A 17,526-nucleotide genomic window follows, 5' to 3' on the forward strand; every position below is an offset into this window, starting at 1 on the left:
TTGGAAGTCACATGGATACATGTATCAATATATATATATATATATATATATATATATATATATATATATATATATATATATATATATATTAATTAATATATTAATTAAAAAAATTACTTTTTCTCTTTTCTCGATTGCTTATTAGTTTTTATTGTATACTATATATATATTTTTTCAGTTATTATATCTTTATATTTATAGAAATAAAATAGTACAATACTTATTGGTTTTTTATTTATTTACCCCGATATTCGACTTTAAAGAATGTACTGGCTGGTTTTGGCTGGAATGTACGGAATGTTTTGGCTGGTTTCCAAGACAATAAAAATTGAAAATATTGACATTCGATTTTAACATACAGTTTCTTGTTGTTGATCACGAACATTTGTCATCCAAAAAGAATTGGATTCCGTGACGGTTACAACGGCTGTTATTTTTCTATTATTTTACGAAATAACGAATATAATGAATTAGGAAATACCTCGACAAACAAGTAATTGGTCCTAGGTTTTCACCCAAAGTAATCGAAAGTAGAACTGGAAGTCGATATTGGAACTCTTCGTGTAACTTTGCGTCGATTGATCTACGATTTTACTAATTTTGTCATCTTGTTTTACATTCATATCATATTTTGAGTGACTTTAAAGCAGTACCTACGGTTGTAACTCTGAAACCGAAGTCCGATGTCAAATTTCTCATCTTTAATACCATCCATGGGTTATAAGCTTTCATTCGACATCTCATTTGTCGTTCTATCTGTATTAGTAACTGAGGAGTTGTATTCGCGGTCGGACGGACAGACAGTCATGAAACCAGAAGTATATATTTATTCTCGTCTTGCGGATGCGCGTCCAATAATATATCACTTGTGCTATTGCGGTGACTAAAAGAGTACTTCCGGTCGCATTTCTAAAACCGGAAGTCCTAGGTCAAATTTCCCACCTTTAGTACCATCCATGTATTATGAGCTTTCATTCGACACCTCATTTGTGATTCTACCTGGTATAGTGACGGAGGAGTTACATTTCCGGTCGGACGGACAGACAGTCTAGGTCAAATGTCTCACCTTGAGTACCATCCATGGATTATAAGCTTTCATTTGACACCTCATTTGTCATTCTACCTGGTATAGTGACTGAAGAAGTTATATTCGCGGTCGGACGGACAGACAGCCTATTAGGTCACACCAAGTCGTTCAAATTCTCACCAACTTGTTCACACTTTTTCAAAATTGGTGAAAGCAACAAATTATATTTTGTATCGTTGTATCAATATAAGCCAAAAAGAATAATTAGTGAATGTCACGCCACTATAATATATTTTATTATTGGTCTTTCAATGCTAAAATCAGGATAAAAAAGGTATTTTATCCATGGTTTTAATCAATATAATTCTCACCATTACTTTGTGATGTATTTGCAACCTTTTGTAAATCAAAAATAATTCCACCATATTAAGAATGTCAACAAAAGCCGGCCCTGCATGCAACCTTTCTCTCAGTGCAACTAAAATTTTATTGATACACGCCACACGCCAGAAATGTGCGAGACTTTTCTCAGTGTACTTGCGTGTACACTTGCCAACTCGATACTAAAATTAAGTACATGCTAACAACAAAAGAATCGCCGTCCGTGTCGGTTCTTGTGAGAGATATGTATTCTTTGCTCTTAGTATTATTTTATATATTTGATTAGTCAGGGTAGCACCTCCATATTTAATAAGTTCCGCGGATATACTATCACTTCCTGGAGATTTATTATTTCTTAGGTGTTTTATTACATCCCGTACTTCTTGAATTGATGGAGGCTCTAATGGTGTATTGTTGGTTGCTCTTGGGTTCGGTTGATTTGGATCTTCTACTTCGATGGTAAGTAGTTCTTTATAGTGTTCCACCCACCTTTTCAATATTTCTTCTTTTGTATTGAGTATGTGCCCCTCCTTATCCTTACATAGTCTTAGCCTTGGTTTGAATTCCTTTCTTGCATTATTCAGAGTTTTACAGAATTTTCTTGTTTGATTTTCCTGTTTTAATGCCTCAAGTTCTTCTAGTATTCTATTTTCATAAGTTCTCTTTTTTCTTCTATGAATGCACTTCTCTTCTCTTCTAAGGTCTTTATATTTTTGTTGTTTTCTCGGGTTTTCCTGTGCTGCATCTGTTTATATGCATCGTTCTTTCTTCTTGTAATGTCCTCACACTCAGCATCGAACCAGTCATTGCGTGATGGTGGTTTCTCTGGCCCTAGAATATTATTTGCTGCGTCTTTAATATTATTTTTACACATTTCCCATTGTTCGCTGATTGTTAGATTCTCATTAATTATGCAGTTAGTTTCGATATAGTTTTGAAACCTTTCTACCGTTTGCGGATTTTTGAGGAGTTCAATATTAAGGCGCGTTGTTTTGGTACTTCTCTCCTTCTTCGCGTTTGAGATTCTAACTCGAATTCTTGTGCCAACTAGAAAGTGATCTGAATCAATATTGGCGCCTCGATAGGTCCGGACATCCATCAAGTTTGAGAAATGTCTAGCATCTATGAGCATATGATCAATTTGGTTGTTCGTTAATCCATCGGGCGAGGTCCAAGTTCCCATATGTATTTTTTTGTGTAGAAAACATGTGCTTCCTACGATCATGTTCTTTGCGGCTGCGAAGGTGACTGCTCGGTGTCCATTCGAATTGGTATTATTATAGAGACTATATTTACCGATGTGCGGTAGATATATATCTTCCCTTCCGATTTTTGCATTCAGATCACCGATTACTATTTTAATGTCACTTCTGGGACAACTGTCATATGCTCTTTCTAATTCATCATAGAATTCGTCTTTTTCTTCGTCTTCCTTGTCCTCTGTTGGGGCATGTACATTAATAAGACTTATATTAAAGAACTTGCCCCTGATCCTTAAGCAGCTCATTCGTGGATTAATCGGCTTAAAATCTATAACCAAATGCTTGACTTTATTATTGACTATAAAGGCTGTCCCAAATTCATGTCTAGTTCTATGGCAGCTATAGTACATGTTGTAGTTTGTTTTTTGGATTATGCCATGACATGTCCATCGTACTTCTTGTATTGCAGTAATATCGGCGTTATATTGTGCTAATATGTCGCATAGTTTGCGGATATTTCCAGGTTCGTTGAGTGTGCGAATGTTCCAGGTAAATATTTTAAGATCATTGTCCTTATTTCGTTGCATTGGTCGTCGTTGAGATTTCCGTCCGGCATCTTTAACTTTCGATTTCGTAACCATGGATTTTTCCTGGGTTGGGTAGTTAACCCAACGCCAAACCCCCTTTTCGGAGGGCCATTTCACCCGCTCTCGTCAGTTCCCGACCCAACTTTCCACCCGGGTTGGATACCGGATCTCCAGATTGGGTTGCTCGGTTAACAGGGGACACCAACGTGAAGGTTAGAGTCGGATTTGAGTAGAAGAGGCTAAGTGGAGTAAACTGGAATCAACTCCATGTTTTCGCATTCTACCCCTTTATCCCGCTATATTTTTGCTAAGAATATTTTTTTCGCTCAAATACTTACTTTTTGAGTTATCTCCGAAAAACCGTCCAAAAACATGTTTTTTTTTGTTAAAAATGAACATATTCACTTGCAAATAACTCGAAAAGTGTTGACTTAGGGAAAAAACTCTATAGAACGAAAGTTGCTTAGAATTAGTCATTTTATCCAATTCCAGACTTACTTTGAATGTATATGTTTCTCCTTCGAGAGGGGGTATTCCCCCCATTTTTGTAAAATGGAGGGGATGTAGAATTGTAAACTTTTTCTTATATAATAATAGACAATTTCAGCTACCTATTCCCAAAATTTCATCCTTCTTTTATTTTTTTGGGGTCAGATTTTTCTTTGATCGAGCTATCATGTAAACATTTGAATTGATAGATTTAAGTTTTTTCTAAATTCATGTAAGTTTTTAAAAGTTTTCAATAGAATTAAACGCTTTGCTTATTTTACTTGTTTATGTTATAGACCAAAAACAGTGACAGTGATATACTGAACATTTCTTAACATCGAAAGGTGTTATATAAGAAACAATATGTTCAGTTCATTATCTGTAATATTAAAAACATTACAGATATTCAATATCCTGGTTGATTTATTTGTGATCATTCAAAACAAGTGATTTGGAACAAGCTTAAAAAATCAGAAACCTTTTTAAATACAGAGATCTGCATGGTGAATATTCAAACGATTCACAAACAAATAAGTATTTAAAATTCTCTCATCTAAATTTTCTCGGTTCCTGTTTGATTTATAAATTTTGAAAATCTCAGGAGGTGTAACCAAAGAAAGTTCTACCTGTTGTCAATCTGGTGGTATGGGAACGATATTTATTGTCGTTTTCTGTGCTACTTCGATTGACAACTTACTTTATTTTTCGGTAGATGGCTTTAGTTCATCCGTGACATGTCTTTCTTTGCAATTCCGAAAGGCCCAAAGTATGATACCTGGAGAAATCGGAGAGAAGGGGATATGGGACTACTGATGAGCGGGAAAAGACCTCCGAAAGCGGTATAGACTCTTCCTGCACTCTCCGATTTAACCAGAGTATTATGCAGCTGCTGCATTTTCGTGTTGCAAAGAAATTGAAAATGTCTATACATTTTTAAATAAGTTTTTGTTCTTAATAAATAAATAACTATTTTAACATTATGGTTTCTATTACTATTATTCACTACATTGAAATTATTATTTTTTTTATTTAGCTAATGCCTCGACAACTAACGGTCATCGGCATGGTAGGCACGGTAAATTTTTACAGTTAGGTACCTAGTGTCATGTGTAGTGTGTGTGTTGAGTAAGTGTCTTGTTACTTTGCAAATTCGACGTCATTGTCTTTGCAAAGAGACGCTAATTGTATCCGAACGTCTGCGGTCCCTCTGGTGAGTACCGATCCCACAAGGACAGAAACCATTTTCATTTATTAATTTATATATAATAAACGAAAAATTTTTGACCCTGGTGAGATTCGAACTCACGACCTTTCGGATTTTTCGATCCAAAGGTAGGCGATTTAAAATTATTTAAAATCGATTATTTAAAAGTGGATAAAAAGTAGAAAAATTATTTAGCAAATTTTTTTTGAAATTGTAATGGGATGTGCGAGTCATAATATGAATTTATATTTATTAAATACTTCATTACCTTCAGCTTGATTTACTGCTTCAACTCTATCTCTCTTGACCTTATCCTGTTGTGCGTATTGTTCAGCATTTTTAACCATATTTTCGATTTCATCTTTACTCAAACCACCAGAAGATTGGATTACAATTTGTTGTTCTTTTCCAGTTCCCTTGTCTCTGGCTGATACATGTACAATACCGTTAGCGTCGATGTCGAAAGTTACTTCAATTTGTGGTACACCACGAGGTGCTGGGGGAATACCGATGAGGGAGAACTGACCAAGAATCTTGTTGTCTGATGCCATTTCACGTTCGCCTTGGTGGACTTTAATTTCTACTTGAGTTTGACCATCAGCTGCTGTTGAGAATACTTGACTTTTCTTGGTCGGGATTGTAGTATTTCTGTAAAAAAAAAATAAAATAAATTAAAAAAAAATGATCAGCTAGATCAGGCGGTAGAATGTATGACTATCACACAGAAGACAGGGAATCGATTTAAACAAACAAACTTATAAATACAGGGTGTTAGTAAATAATTGAATTTTAACAGTGTAAATAAATATGAAAAACTTTAAGGGGCAATTCTACATAAAAAAATAATGACAGTTTGCTCTATAAACGTATGTTCGCAAAATGCTTCGTTTTCAAGATACGGGGTGTTGAATTTTTTTTTCAAACTGCGAATTTTTTTATTGCTCTAAGACCTTTTAGGCTATGAAAATTAAATTTGGTGGGTTTCAAGAGGTAGTTATTGCGCATTTTTTGGCAAACAAATATCAATTTTATATTCATCATTGGCGCGCCTACGGGTAATGGTCTGAATTTTTTTAAAGAAAAAAATAGTACGCCACTGAGATATTTCAAATTAAAAATTATTTTTGTATTCCACGTTTAATTTATGATAAAGAACCTTTCTTGTCTTTTTTTGATATGGTGCACCGTTTTTATGCAAAAAAAAATAAAACATCTTCATGCATATTTTTCATTTCGTAATACATTATCAAGAACTCTCCAATATAATAATGCCAAACTAGAACAATAACAGAAAATATTTCTAAAAAGATTTTAACTATGTGCAAGGCTACAACAATTGTTCAAAATTACCTCCTTTAAAGGTGACAAGAGTAATTTTATATTCACCATTGGCGCGCGTACGGGTAATGGCCCGAATTTTTTAAAGAAAAAATAGTACGCCACTGAGATATGTCAAATTAAAAATCATTTTCGAATTCCTCGTTCAATTTACGACAAAAAATCGTTTTTGTCTTTTTTCATGAGGCGCCGTTTTTATGCAAAAAATAAAATATCTTAACGTTTACAAAGTATTTGAAATAAGTTTGAAATAAGAAACAAGAATGATTTTTTGTCGTAAATTGAACGAGGAATTCAAAAATGATTTTTAATTTGACCTTTCTCAGTGGCGTACCTACTATTTTTTTTCTTTAAAAAATTCAGACCATTACCTGTACGGGCGACAATGGTGAATATAAAATTATTCTGTCACCTTTAAAGGAGGTAATTTTGAACATTTGTTGTAGCTTTGCTCCTAGTTAAAATATTTTTAGTAATATTTTCTGTTATTGTTCTACTTTGGTATTATTATATTGGAGGGTTCTTGATAATGTATTAAGAAATGAAAAATACGCTCGATGTTTTATTTTTTCGCATAAAAACGGTGCACCCAAGGAAAAAAATACAAGGTTCTTTTTCATAAATTAAACGTAGAATACAAAAATAATTTTTAATTTGAACTATTTAAGTGGCGTACCATTTTTTTCTTTAAAAAATTCAGATCATTACCCGTAGGCGCGCCAATGATGAATATAACATTGTTATTTGTTTGTCAAAAAATGCGCAATAACTACCTCTTGAAACCCACCAAATGTAATTTTCATATCTCAACCGGTCTTAGAGTAATAAAAAAATTGGCAGTTTGAAATAAAAATTTCAACACCCTGTATCTCGGAAACAAAGCATTTGCGGACATACATTTATAGAGCAAACTGCCATTATTTTTTCATGTAGAATTATCCCTTAAAGTTTTTCATACTTATTTACTAACAGGGCCGCCGCTACCATGTGTGCATCGCACACGGGCGGCCGATTATAGGGGCGGCCAAAAGCAGGCCACTGATGATATTTTTTTTAAACGAAAATAAATTCAAAAAATTAAATACATAGTAATGATTTAGATATTTCTATAAACTCGTAATATTTCAAACAATTTAAACAAAAATGCCAGAAAATGTTATTTATTATATGAACTGCCCTTTTGCAGTTGTAGTCATAAAGTAGTTCCAGGAATGCTTTTTAATTCAAAGTGACTGGCGGCTTTCGAACTTAAGGCTAAGGCCACACGGGCGATAATTTACGGCGCCGTAAGAGCAGTAAACCCATTGGTTGACAAACTCCTCCACCAATTGTAGATGAAATAGGAGTTAGTCAACCAATGCCTCGTCAGGTTTGCTGCTCTTGCGGCGCCGTAAATTATCGCCCGTGTGGCCTACGGGCCCATATGCGATTTTTTCAAATTCTGAACATTTTTATGATTTGTTAAGAGAGCAATAGGATACTTTCCGAGAATTTAGATAAGTGCTCGTTATAAGTTGCTCTTATTGAGTAATGTCTTTTTTTATTACTCGATGGTTTAAAAAAATCTTTTTTATTACTCGATGGTTGCTCTGTTATAATATTGTTCCTTTATGCTTATGTATGGTTAGTTTATTGATTGGTTATAGTTCAGTCAAGTTGAGAATTTGATGATTTTAGACACGCTTTTGATAAACGATTTTGTTTGTAATATAATATAGTATAGTAGTGTGCCCGTTTCTTTTGCACACTACTTTATTTCAAATAGGCCTGGATCCCGCGTACCAAAAAAAGTTGATTAATAGCAAGCTGAAAATTATTTGTTAATAGCTTAACGGTGTCTAGTCGGACAAACTTTGATGTATAGGAACACTGGAACAGGGGAAGTTTTAATTGTGGATCAGTTTAAAAATTTGGAACGTTAGATTAGGAAAACATCCCATGTATTTTGCCGGACAGAACATCCAATTGATTTGTTATCCTTTCATTAAACTCTCATGCAAAATTCAGACTGCTATTACTAGCCAACATGATTCCTGTCATTTGACATGTTCTTGGTGTTCCACTCATTAAAATGCCCAGTTGGTGATAACACCAGTCTGATTTTTGCATGAGAGTTTAATGAAATGGTAACAAATCAATAGGAAGTTATGTCCGACAAAATACATGGAAAGTTTTCGTAGTCTGACGTTCCAAATTTTTAACCTGTTCCACAATTAAAACTTCCCCTGTTTCAGTGTTCCCATACATCAAAATTCGTCAGACTAGACACCGTTAAGCTAGTAACAAATTTTCAGTTTGCTATTAATCTACTTTTTTTTGTTACGCGGGATCCAGGTCTAAAAGTAACGAAGTCGAGATCAGAGCAATTTTTATTCATATACGCGTTACGGTTACAATGTATCTACTTCACATTTCTTTAAATACTAGTACCTATGTTGAAACAACTAAAGTGTTAAAAAGGGGGCGGCAAATATTAAGTTGCACACGGGCGGCCAACACTTTAGCGGCGGCCTTGTTTACTAACACCCTGTAAATTATAGACAGAAATCTATAGATTTATAAAACATCTACAGGCCCCAGGTTTACGCAGCCTGAATAACATTAGTAAAAACTAGGGGTAATAATAGGCGGTTGAGGCGCAGCAAGGGCCCTGTTTTCTTCCTTGTAGACCACACCATGGATCAAATTATCATATACAACAAATTATGCTACTTCGTAGATAGCGACAACTACCAGGTTAAACAGTACATGAAATCTTTACCTTACCTATTAATGAGTCTGGTAAATACACCTCCAAGAGTTTCAATACCCAAAGATAAAGGAGTTACATCTAACAGAAGGACATCTGTTACATCACCAGCCAAAACACCACCTTGGACAGCAGCACCTACAGCTACAGCTTCATCTGGATTGACAGCTCTGCTGGGTTGTTTTCCAAAGATATCTTGAACTGTACTCTGTACTTTTGGCATCCTAGTCATACCACCAACTAATAGAACTTCACCTTAAAAATAAACGTTTTATTAATAAAAAAAGATGTTACAAAAAATTTACTTTACTTACCAATATCTGTTTTAGAAACCTCAGCATCCTTCAGGGCCTTTTGGCATGGCTGGATGGTTCTCTTAATTAGATCTCCAACTAGACTTTCAAATTTAGAACGAGACAATTTGAGATTCATATGTTTTGGACCAGATGCATCCATGGTCAAATAGGGAAGATTAATATCTGTTTGAAGAGCAGAAGATAATTCAATTTTTGCTTTTTCTGCAGCTTCTTTAAGACGTTGCATTGCCATTGGATCTTTAGTTATATCGATTCCTTGTTCTTTCTTGAATTCAGAAACAAGATGGTTGACCAGGACATTGTCAAAATCTTCACCTCCAAGGAAAGTGTCTCCATTGGTTGATTTTACTTCAAAAACTCCCTTTTGGATTTCCAAGATAGATATATCGAAGGTACCACCTCCCAAATCATAAACAGCAATACTAAAATGTAGAGAACATGGTTAGGTACTATATAGTTGAGTATTATAATTAATTATACTTACACTTTATCTTCTGTTTTGTCCATGCCATAAGCTAAAGCTGCAGCTGTGGGTTCATTTATGACTCTCAAAACATTAAGCCCAGAAATTTGTCCAGCATCTTTGGTAGCCTGACGTTGTGAGTCATTGAAGTAGGCAGGTACTGTGATTACAGCATTCTTTACTTTGGTGTTTAAGTAGGCTTCTGCAGTTTCCTTCATCTTAACCAAAACAAATGCTCCTATCTGACTAGGGGAATACATTTTTCCATCGCTTCCCTGAACCCAAGCATCACCATTAGATGCTTTAACTATTTTATATGATAAAGTTTTCCTAAAAGGCATAACATAGAATAAAAATTAAACTCAAAACAAAAAATAGATTGTAATGTACACCTGGTTCCAAAAAAAACTGATACGACTCTTGACGCGTATTTTGTAGAAAATTGAGCAGTGTATTTTGAAGGATAAATACTTAATATTTACATACTGTCAATGTCACTGCCAAATCTTAAAATTTGTCAGATAGCTTATTCTGTTCCACGGTTATTAGACTTTATTATTAATCTTTATTATTAACACTTTCTCCGCAACTGAGGGTATCTTATCAACTGTATTGTTTTTAAACAATAGATGATAAAATAAAAATATTGACAGTTCAAAAATGTGAACATTATTGCATTGTGTGTGGCCTAAGTTTGGGCTGAAAACTGAAATGTATTACATTTTTACAAAATTTTGGAATATGTTTAATTACGTAGACCAATTTTAACAGTTGTTTTCAATACAGATTTCAATCATCTACAAAAATAGTTTCTAATGTTTTTTGATGTCAAATAATTAGGGAAGCTGGAATTCAACAGTTAAGAATTTACATTGAGTCAATGCAAAATTGTGACGCATGTCAAAATTCTCAATGTATTTTAATTGTATTCATTTTTTTTCGAATCCTGAGAAAACTAATAAATATTTTTGAAAAATTTAAACTCAGAATGAAAGACTACATTATTACCGACGGCTGAAAGTCCTTGAAAACTTCTATAATATTTATTTTAATAAGTTACAGGGCTGAAAATAAAAAAAAGTGTGATATTAATTTCAAATATTTCATTCAATAGAAACTGCTTGTTTATTCTAATGGGCTTTCCGCCCTCGGTAATAATGTAATCTTTCATCCTGCGTTTAAATTTTTCTAAAATACTTATTAGTTTTTTCATGAATCAGTTGTTTGTTGTTTGTTTATTTTATTAATTGTCTGTCATAATCAATATAATGTCAGATCAATCAAATACACTGCTCAACATGATCAAATCTTGCTAAGAGTCGTATCAGTTTTTTTAGGAACCGGCTGTACATACTTGAATATCAAATAGGAGTAACATATCATAGGTGTGAATATGTAGTACTTTTAATAACCAGAACTTAATCTTGAGAAGGTGAATTTGACTAAAGAACAAAGGGTGAACAAAGAACATATGGATATACATCTACTACTAATGAATGATACTATAAAACAGAGAAGAAAGTGCTGTAATGATAGCCAAGCTTCAATAATGGAGATAGTATCTTAAGAACAAGATTCTACAAAGTTGTTTCATTATTCGTAAGCAAAAAAGTTACTTACATATCTTTTTTAACTTCCTCATCTTCAAATCTTCTACCAATCAAACGTTTAGTGGCATAAAATGTATTTGCAGAATTTGTTACAGCCTGTCTCTTAGCGGGCATACCAACTAGACGTTCATTATCTTTACTAAAGGCAACTACTGAAGGTGTTGTTCTGGAACCTTCTGCATTTTCGATAACTTTGGCTTGTTTACCTTCCATAACAGCAACACATGAGTTTGTAGTACCCAAATCAATACCAATAACTGCCCCTTTGATTCCTTCTGATCTAAAAAGTTAATAAATTAGTATTATCACACATATACCTTATTTATAGATATACTAAAATAAAATAAATAAAAATCTAAATAAAAGATACACTTACTTGTGTCGTAATTGAATGTCATATTTTGGGTTTAGAGCGTACAGGGAAGATCTCTGAAAAAAATATATCAAATAAATATTAAAGTAAGAATAAAAACACACTATACAAATTAATAAAAAAGAAAGAAAGAAAAATACAATACTTGGGCCATGTGTTGACGAGGGGAAAGACATGAACTAGAAGGTAACCTCATGGCTGAAAGATGATTTTTAATAAATAGTAATCTAATTCAGTGGCGGATCCAGAAATTTAAAGGGGGTCATGGACTTGAGGGTGATTTAATTACTTTTCTCTGATGCAAGGTCACTTAGTTTTACCACCCCCAGGATAAGTGGGTTTTCAATTATTTTTTGGATGAGCCTACTTAATTTTTTTTTGTTTGACAGCTCTCGGTTTTTTTAGGATTATTGAATTGATATTTATTTTCGTTTGGACCCCCCCTCTGGATCCGCCACTGATCTAATTTTGCTTAGGCTTAGATCAATCTTTGGCACTTTTATTTATCTCTATATTGTACGTAAATGTTCTCCAGCATCTCTTTGGAGATGAATAGGTAATAGACTATAGGACAAAAAATGTTTTCAGCTATCCATAACATTTAAATCCAATGACTACTAGTGCAGCAGATTTGTGCAAATATTATAAGAATTGTGCATTTAATTATAGAAGCATATAATTTGGACTACATATACTACACATATAGAGGTTCAAAATTAGCTATGAGGCCATCTCAGATTTTACCTTTTACACAAATGGCGGGCATTCAAAATGGCGACGATACATATGTGACTAATAGCACAATAACGAAAAGTTTTGACTTCTGAACAAAGTGACATTTGAACGAAAAAGAATGAAATTTGGTAGGTTTTAAGATACAGTTATTGCACATTTTTTGACATGCAATTAAGAATTTTATATTCACCATTGGCGTGCATGTAGGTAATATTACCTGTCATATTACCCGTATGCGTGCCAATGGAGAATATAAAATCCTTAATTGCATGTCAAAAAATGTGCAATAGCTGTATCTTAAAACCTACCAAATTTCATTTTCATATCTCAACCGGTTTTAGAGCAATAAATAAATCGTCAGTTTGTAAGAAAATAATTCAACATCCAGTATCTCGGAAACGAAGCATTGGCCGACATGTGTTTATAAAGCAAACGGCCATTATTCTTTTATGCAGATTTGCCCCTTAAAGTTTGTCGCACTTATTTAAAAACACCCTGTATTAATGAAGAACATGGCTAGTTGTTAAAGTACCTAACTTTTTTATTATCCAACATAAGCGAATGAATAAAAAAACAGAATGTTAAGAAAACCTGCGGCTATAGTTGGGTTTTAATTTCAATATTTTACAAATGCTAGAATATTACACAGGGTCTGGTGAACTTTGAGAATAAAACACAGTTTGATTGGTACACCCGGTATACAATGATTATTTACCTGTCTAGCAATAATTTTATTACAGGGACATTGTTAAAGAATAAGGCTATAAAATGTTAAAAAAATCACTTAAATCGGACAACAGATTTAGAAAATTCATGACATCAAAAATTACCCATTTTGTGGGGTGGCCATCTTTTGTGCCGCTCAGTGTATATACTAGACAGCATCAATTATTAATTTGTTGGAAAAAGTACCTAACATTTTGATAATTTCAGGAACTACTACAGGAAACTATTTATAGAAGAACAGGCCCACCAGCAATGGGGGTCTGGGAGGGTCCGCCGACCCCCCTGGATAATTATAGCTTAAGATAAAACAAATCCGACTCTTGTTTATAAACAAGGTTATTGACAATTTGGACAAGATCGAAGAAGATTACAGTTTTTATTTACCGATTAATCTTTTTTTGTATTATATGATTATTAAAATATAATTTTTTCTTACTCTTTTCAAAGCGACTAAAGATTTTGACCCTCCCTAAATTTTTTTCTGGCGGCTGTCCTGTAGAAGACCGACTTAGACATACATAAACTTATTTATTAAAGACAAAGTAATCCAAAAACCTTCTAGAGCTACAAAAATGACAATTTTGAAAATATTAAATGAGCCTCAAACTTCAGTGGGTTCATTGCCTTGTCCAATAAATAAAATTACAAATCCTTCATGTCAATTTAAGGGTGCTATGTTAATCATACAATTTTAAATAGTACACATTATTCATAAAGAATGAATTTATTTATGTGCGATATTTTAAACTATTGTCATTATATTCCAGTCTCCCTGCCAGAGGATGGAGATTGGACACCAATATAGCTACCCTGCCTATAGTAATTTGAATGAAGAAGACGTATTAAACTTGATATTTCCCAGCAAACAAATATAAATTTACCAAACTAAATTGAGGAGTTTTTATAAACAATAAAATTCTATCTATCTATCTATCTATCTATCTAGGAGCAATTAAAATAATCAGAATGATGTAAAAATTGTGAAATTCTAGAACAATTAACCTCACTTTTTTGACAATAAGGTGATACAAATTTTTTCATAATTCTAATAAAAATTTTGTTATAAAAAGAATAGTAATAATTGTGCCCCTTGGAAATCATTATGTAACATCACTGTGGCACTTTATAAATTCTATATTATAAAAGTAAAATACTTGTCAAAATTTCGACTTACATTATTTGAAAAATGGTTAAAATTTCTGTTTCCAGCTTTTTCGAAAGTGATTTTCGAGCAATCGAGGGCTTTTCTGCTAAGGGCGCGAGCGGCAGACAACATTTTTCTTTTTTTTTCTTTAAAATCTAAAACCAACACTTTGATCTTCACGTGCAAAAGCACAAAATGGTTGATTGGAAATGAAAAATGAACCGGCTGTCATATGTCATACCAAAGCTAACAGCGGTGCCACGTAACTATTTAGAAGTATTAACATTAGAAAATGTTTTAACTTTTGAGTCTAAATGCAAAACTCACATTCTCCACTTTTTCAAATTAGTATGACTTTTTAATTGAGTCCAGCTGTACACGTTGAACTACATAATTTGTAATATAGGATGATAACCAAAACTGACAATATCCCAAATAAAATCAAGTAGGTACATACCTACAAAAACACGGGCCATTTTCAAAACTCGCATTCTCCTCCCTGCCGTCCAATCAGAGGCACGCATTTCGGTGACATGACCCATACAACATTGTGTGGTTGGATATTATACAAGATGTACAGTCGTACAATAGTGAGTTGCTTTTTTATTTAGCTTAATGCCTCTAGGGCTTTTCATCGATTGTCATTTGTTTAGAGCTTCTGTCATGTGTCGTCTAATATTAATATATCTACGTCATGCGCTATTGGTATTATATTGGTTTATATCAATGATACAAACCAAAGACGTATGACGTCGATATCTTAATATTATACACGACACATGACAGTAGCTCGAAACAAATGACTGTTGTTGAAAAGCCCCATGGCCATTCGCATGGTACAGTTGATTTTGCAATCAGATATCCAGTTTAGTGTGTAGTGCCTGTGAAGAGTAAATGCCTTGTTACTTAGTAAAGTCGGCTTCATTGTCTTTACAAAGAGACCCTTATTGTATCCAAACTTCTACGGTCCCTCCGGTGAGTATCTACTACTAAGTAGGCTCTCTCACCACTGAGCCACATCTTCATCATCATCATCATCATCATCCAGCCTTCTGCATCCAAAGTTGAACATAGGCCTCCCCTCCCCTAATTTCTTCCAGTTCTGTCGGTGTTGGAATCCCTGCAACCCCTGCAAGCAATTCCCAGCAACCCTTTTGACGTCTTCTGTCTATACCTTCACTTCTTCTGTCTACTCGTGGTCTCCACACTGTAATTTTTTGGGTCCACCTCCCGTCCTTCATTGTGGCTACATTACATGGCCCTCCCAATTACACTTCAGCCATGCTATTCACTCTATCGATAGCTTAGTGTGAAAACCTCGTATCTCATTTCACAGTAAAATTTTACAGGAGAGACTTTAAACTTAATTTCTGCATACTATAACTTAAAACAAAAAACTGTCTTGACAAATTTTTTATTCTGAGTACGTTTAGATCATTACACATACATTTTTCATATATATGTTAGAGTATGCAGAAATTCAGTTTAAAGTCACTCATGTAAAATTTTCTGTAAAATGAGATACGAGGTTTTTACACTAAGCCATCGCGATGACATATATGTGACGCCTGCCCTTCTTTTGATTTCCTCGTTTCTAACCCCTAACCCTGTTACTAAGCCACAAAGGGGGCAGGGGGTAATTTATAATTAATTTATATCTTAATGTACCTAATTTTATATTTTTTTAAATCAGCTTTTTATCAAAAAATTAAATTTAACTCAGATAACATTTCAAACAAAGAGAAATCAAGAAAAACGAAAATACTCATACGACAATAAACAAAACTCACATTCTTTAACATTTAATGTGGAATTTCTGCATTATTAGGCCAATTAATAATTTTATAAGCCATCAAAAATTAAATGCCACATAAAACGTTAAAACTATGTTTTCCTTTATTTTATAATGCCGAAATATCAGTATTGCTTATGTTACACTATTTACAAAAAATCAATAACAAATGAAAAATAGTTTTTTTAGTTCCTGAAACTGAAAAGTGGAGAATGTGAGTTTTGCAGACTTTCAATTAGATCACCCCTGAAATTAAAGAAATTTTATTACAATTATTATACCATTTTTTCACGAACTAAGATTCATTTTCTTTTTCTATTTTCTTGAAAGGTCTGTTCCATCTTCGGATGGGGTTTTATTTGATGCTTAGTTAAACCCTTTACCTATATTTTTTCTTGCATTTTAAATACTTCTTCAATTATTGTTCTAATTTTCAATTGTTCTAGTTCTTCTGTTTTTACTAGTCCGTGCTCTGCAACATAGGCGTAACCAGGATGATCCTAAGGGGGGTTACAACTACCTGAAGGGGGGTTACAACTACTGGAAGGTCTCTGAGAGCTATGGTGTTAAGCGTATAGAGCTCAAAGTACATCCCAATGGGGGGGTTACAACCCCCAAAACCCCCTGGTTACGCCTATATGCTCTGCAATTATACTTTTATGGCTGTCCGAGTTCTTTTTTCATGTTCCATGTCAGGCCATGTGCGTGCCTAAGATCTCTACTATGCTGTTTTTACATAGTGTGTTTATTCCGAAAATTAATAGTATCTGAATATAATGTACCTATTATAGGCCTGGATCCCGCGTACCAAAAAAAGTTGATTAATAGCAAGTTGAAAATTTGTTAATAGCTTAACGGTGTCTAGTCGGACAAACTTTGATGTATGGAAACACTGGAACAGGGGAAGTTTTAATTGTGGAACGTGATTTTAATTGTGGAACGTGTCATCCTGACAAGTTAATGATTGTGAAAACTAGTAAATTGTTTTTAAGTTTATTCAATAGCAAACTTTATATACAATATGAAAAAAATTTTGTCAGACAAATATATTGGGCGTTTTAATAAGTCCGACACGTAGGATATTTCAAATGACAGGAATTATGTTGGTGATAAATAGCAGTCTGATTTTTGCATGAGGGTTTAATGAAAGAATAATAAATCAATTGGAAGTTCTGTCCGACCAAATACATGGAACGTTTTCGTAGTCTGACGTTCGAAACCTGTAACCTGTTCCACAATTATTAAAACTTCCCCTGTTCCAGTGTTCCCCTTCATCAAAGTTTGTCCGACTAGACACCGTTAAGCTATTAGCAAATTTTCAGCTTGCTATTACATACTCAACTTTTTTTTGGTACGCGGGATCCAGGCCTATTAACATTATTTAAGTTT

At 33.7% G+C, this 17,526-nt stretch overlaps 1 protein-coding gene and 1 long non-coding RNA gene across 2 annotated transcripts in view; one reads left to right on the top strand and one right to left on the bottom strand.

The window, feature by feature from the left end:
- Positions 1-14,674, bottom strand: part of LOC114326690 (heat shock 70 kDa protein cognate 5) — a 32,251-nt gene extending 17,577 nt beyond the window's left edge. Inside the window, exons 1-7 of the mRNA XM_028275105.2 lie at positions 14,376-14,674; positions 11,744-11,796; positions 11,378-11,647; positions 9,779-10,087; positions 9,292-9,716; positions 8,995-9,232; positions 5,159-5,538 (exon numbers count right to left, since the gene is read on the bottom strand). Coding sequence (XP_028130906.1) covers positions 5,159-5,538; positions 8,995-9,232; positions 9,292-9,716; positions 9,779-10,087; positions 11,378-11,647; positions 11,744-11,796; positions 14,376-14,477 — 1,777 coding nt within the window. The 5' untranslated portion in view covers positions 14,478-14,674. The remainder of the gene's footprint in view (positions 1-5,158; positions 5,539-8,994; positions 9,233-9,291; positions 9,717-9,778; positions 10,088-11,377; positions 11,648-11,743; positions 11,797-14,375) is intronic.
- LOC126884237 (uncharacterized) lies at positions 1,467-13,647 on the top strand. The gene is made up of 2 exons (XR_007697898.1): positions 1,467-1,867; positions 13,409-13,647. It is a non-coding gene; the product is annotated as an uncharacterized LOC126884237 (long non-coding RNA).
- Positions 14,675-17,526: the final 2,852 nt, after the last annotated feature.

Source organism: Diabrotica virgifera, chromosome 5 (assembly GCF_917563875.1).
Source record: "Diabrotica virgifera virgifera chromosome 5, PGI_DIABVI_V3a".
Classification (NCBI taxonomy): domain Eukaryota; kingdom Metazoa; phylum Arthropoda; class Insecta; order Coleoptera; family Chrysomelidae; genus Diabrotica; species Diabrotica virgifera.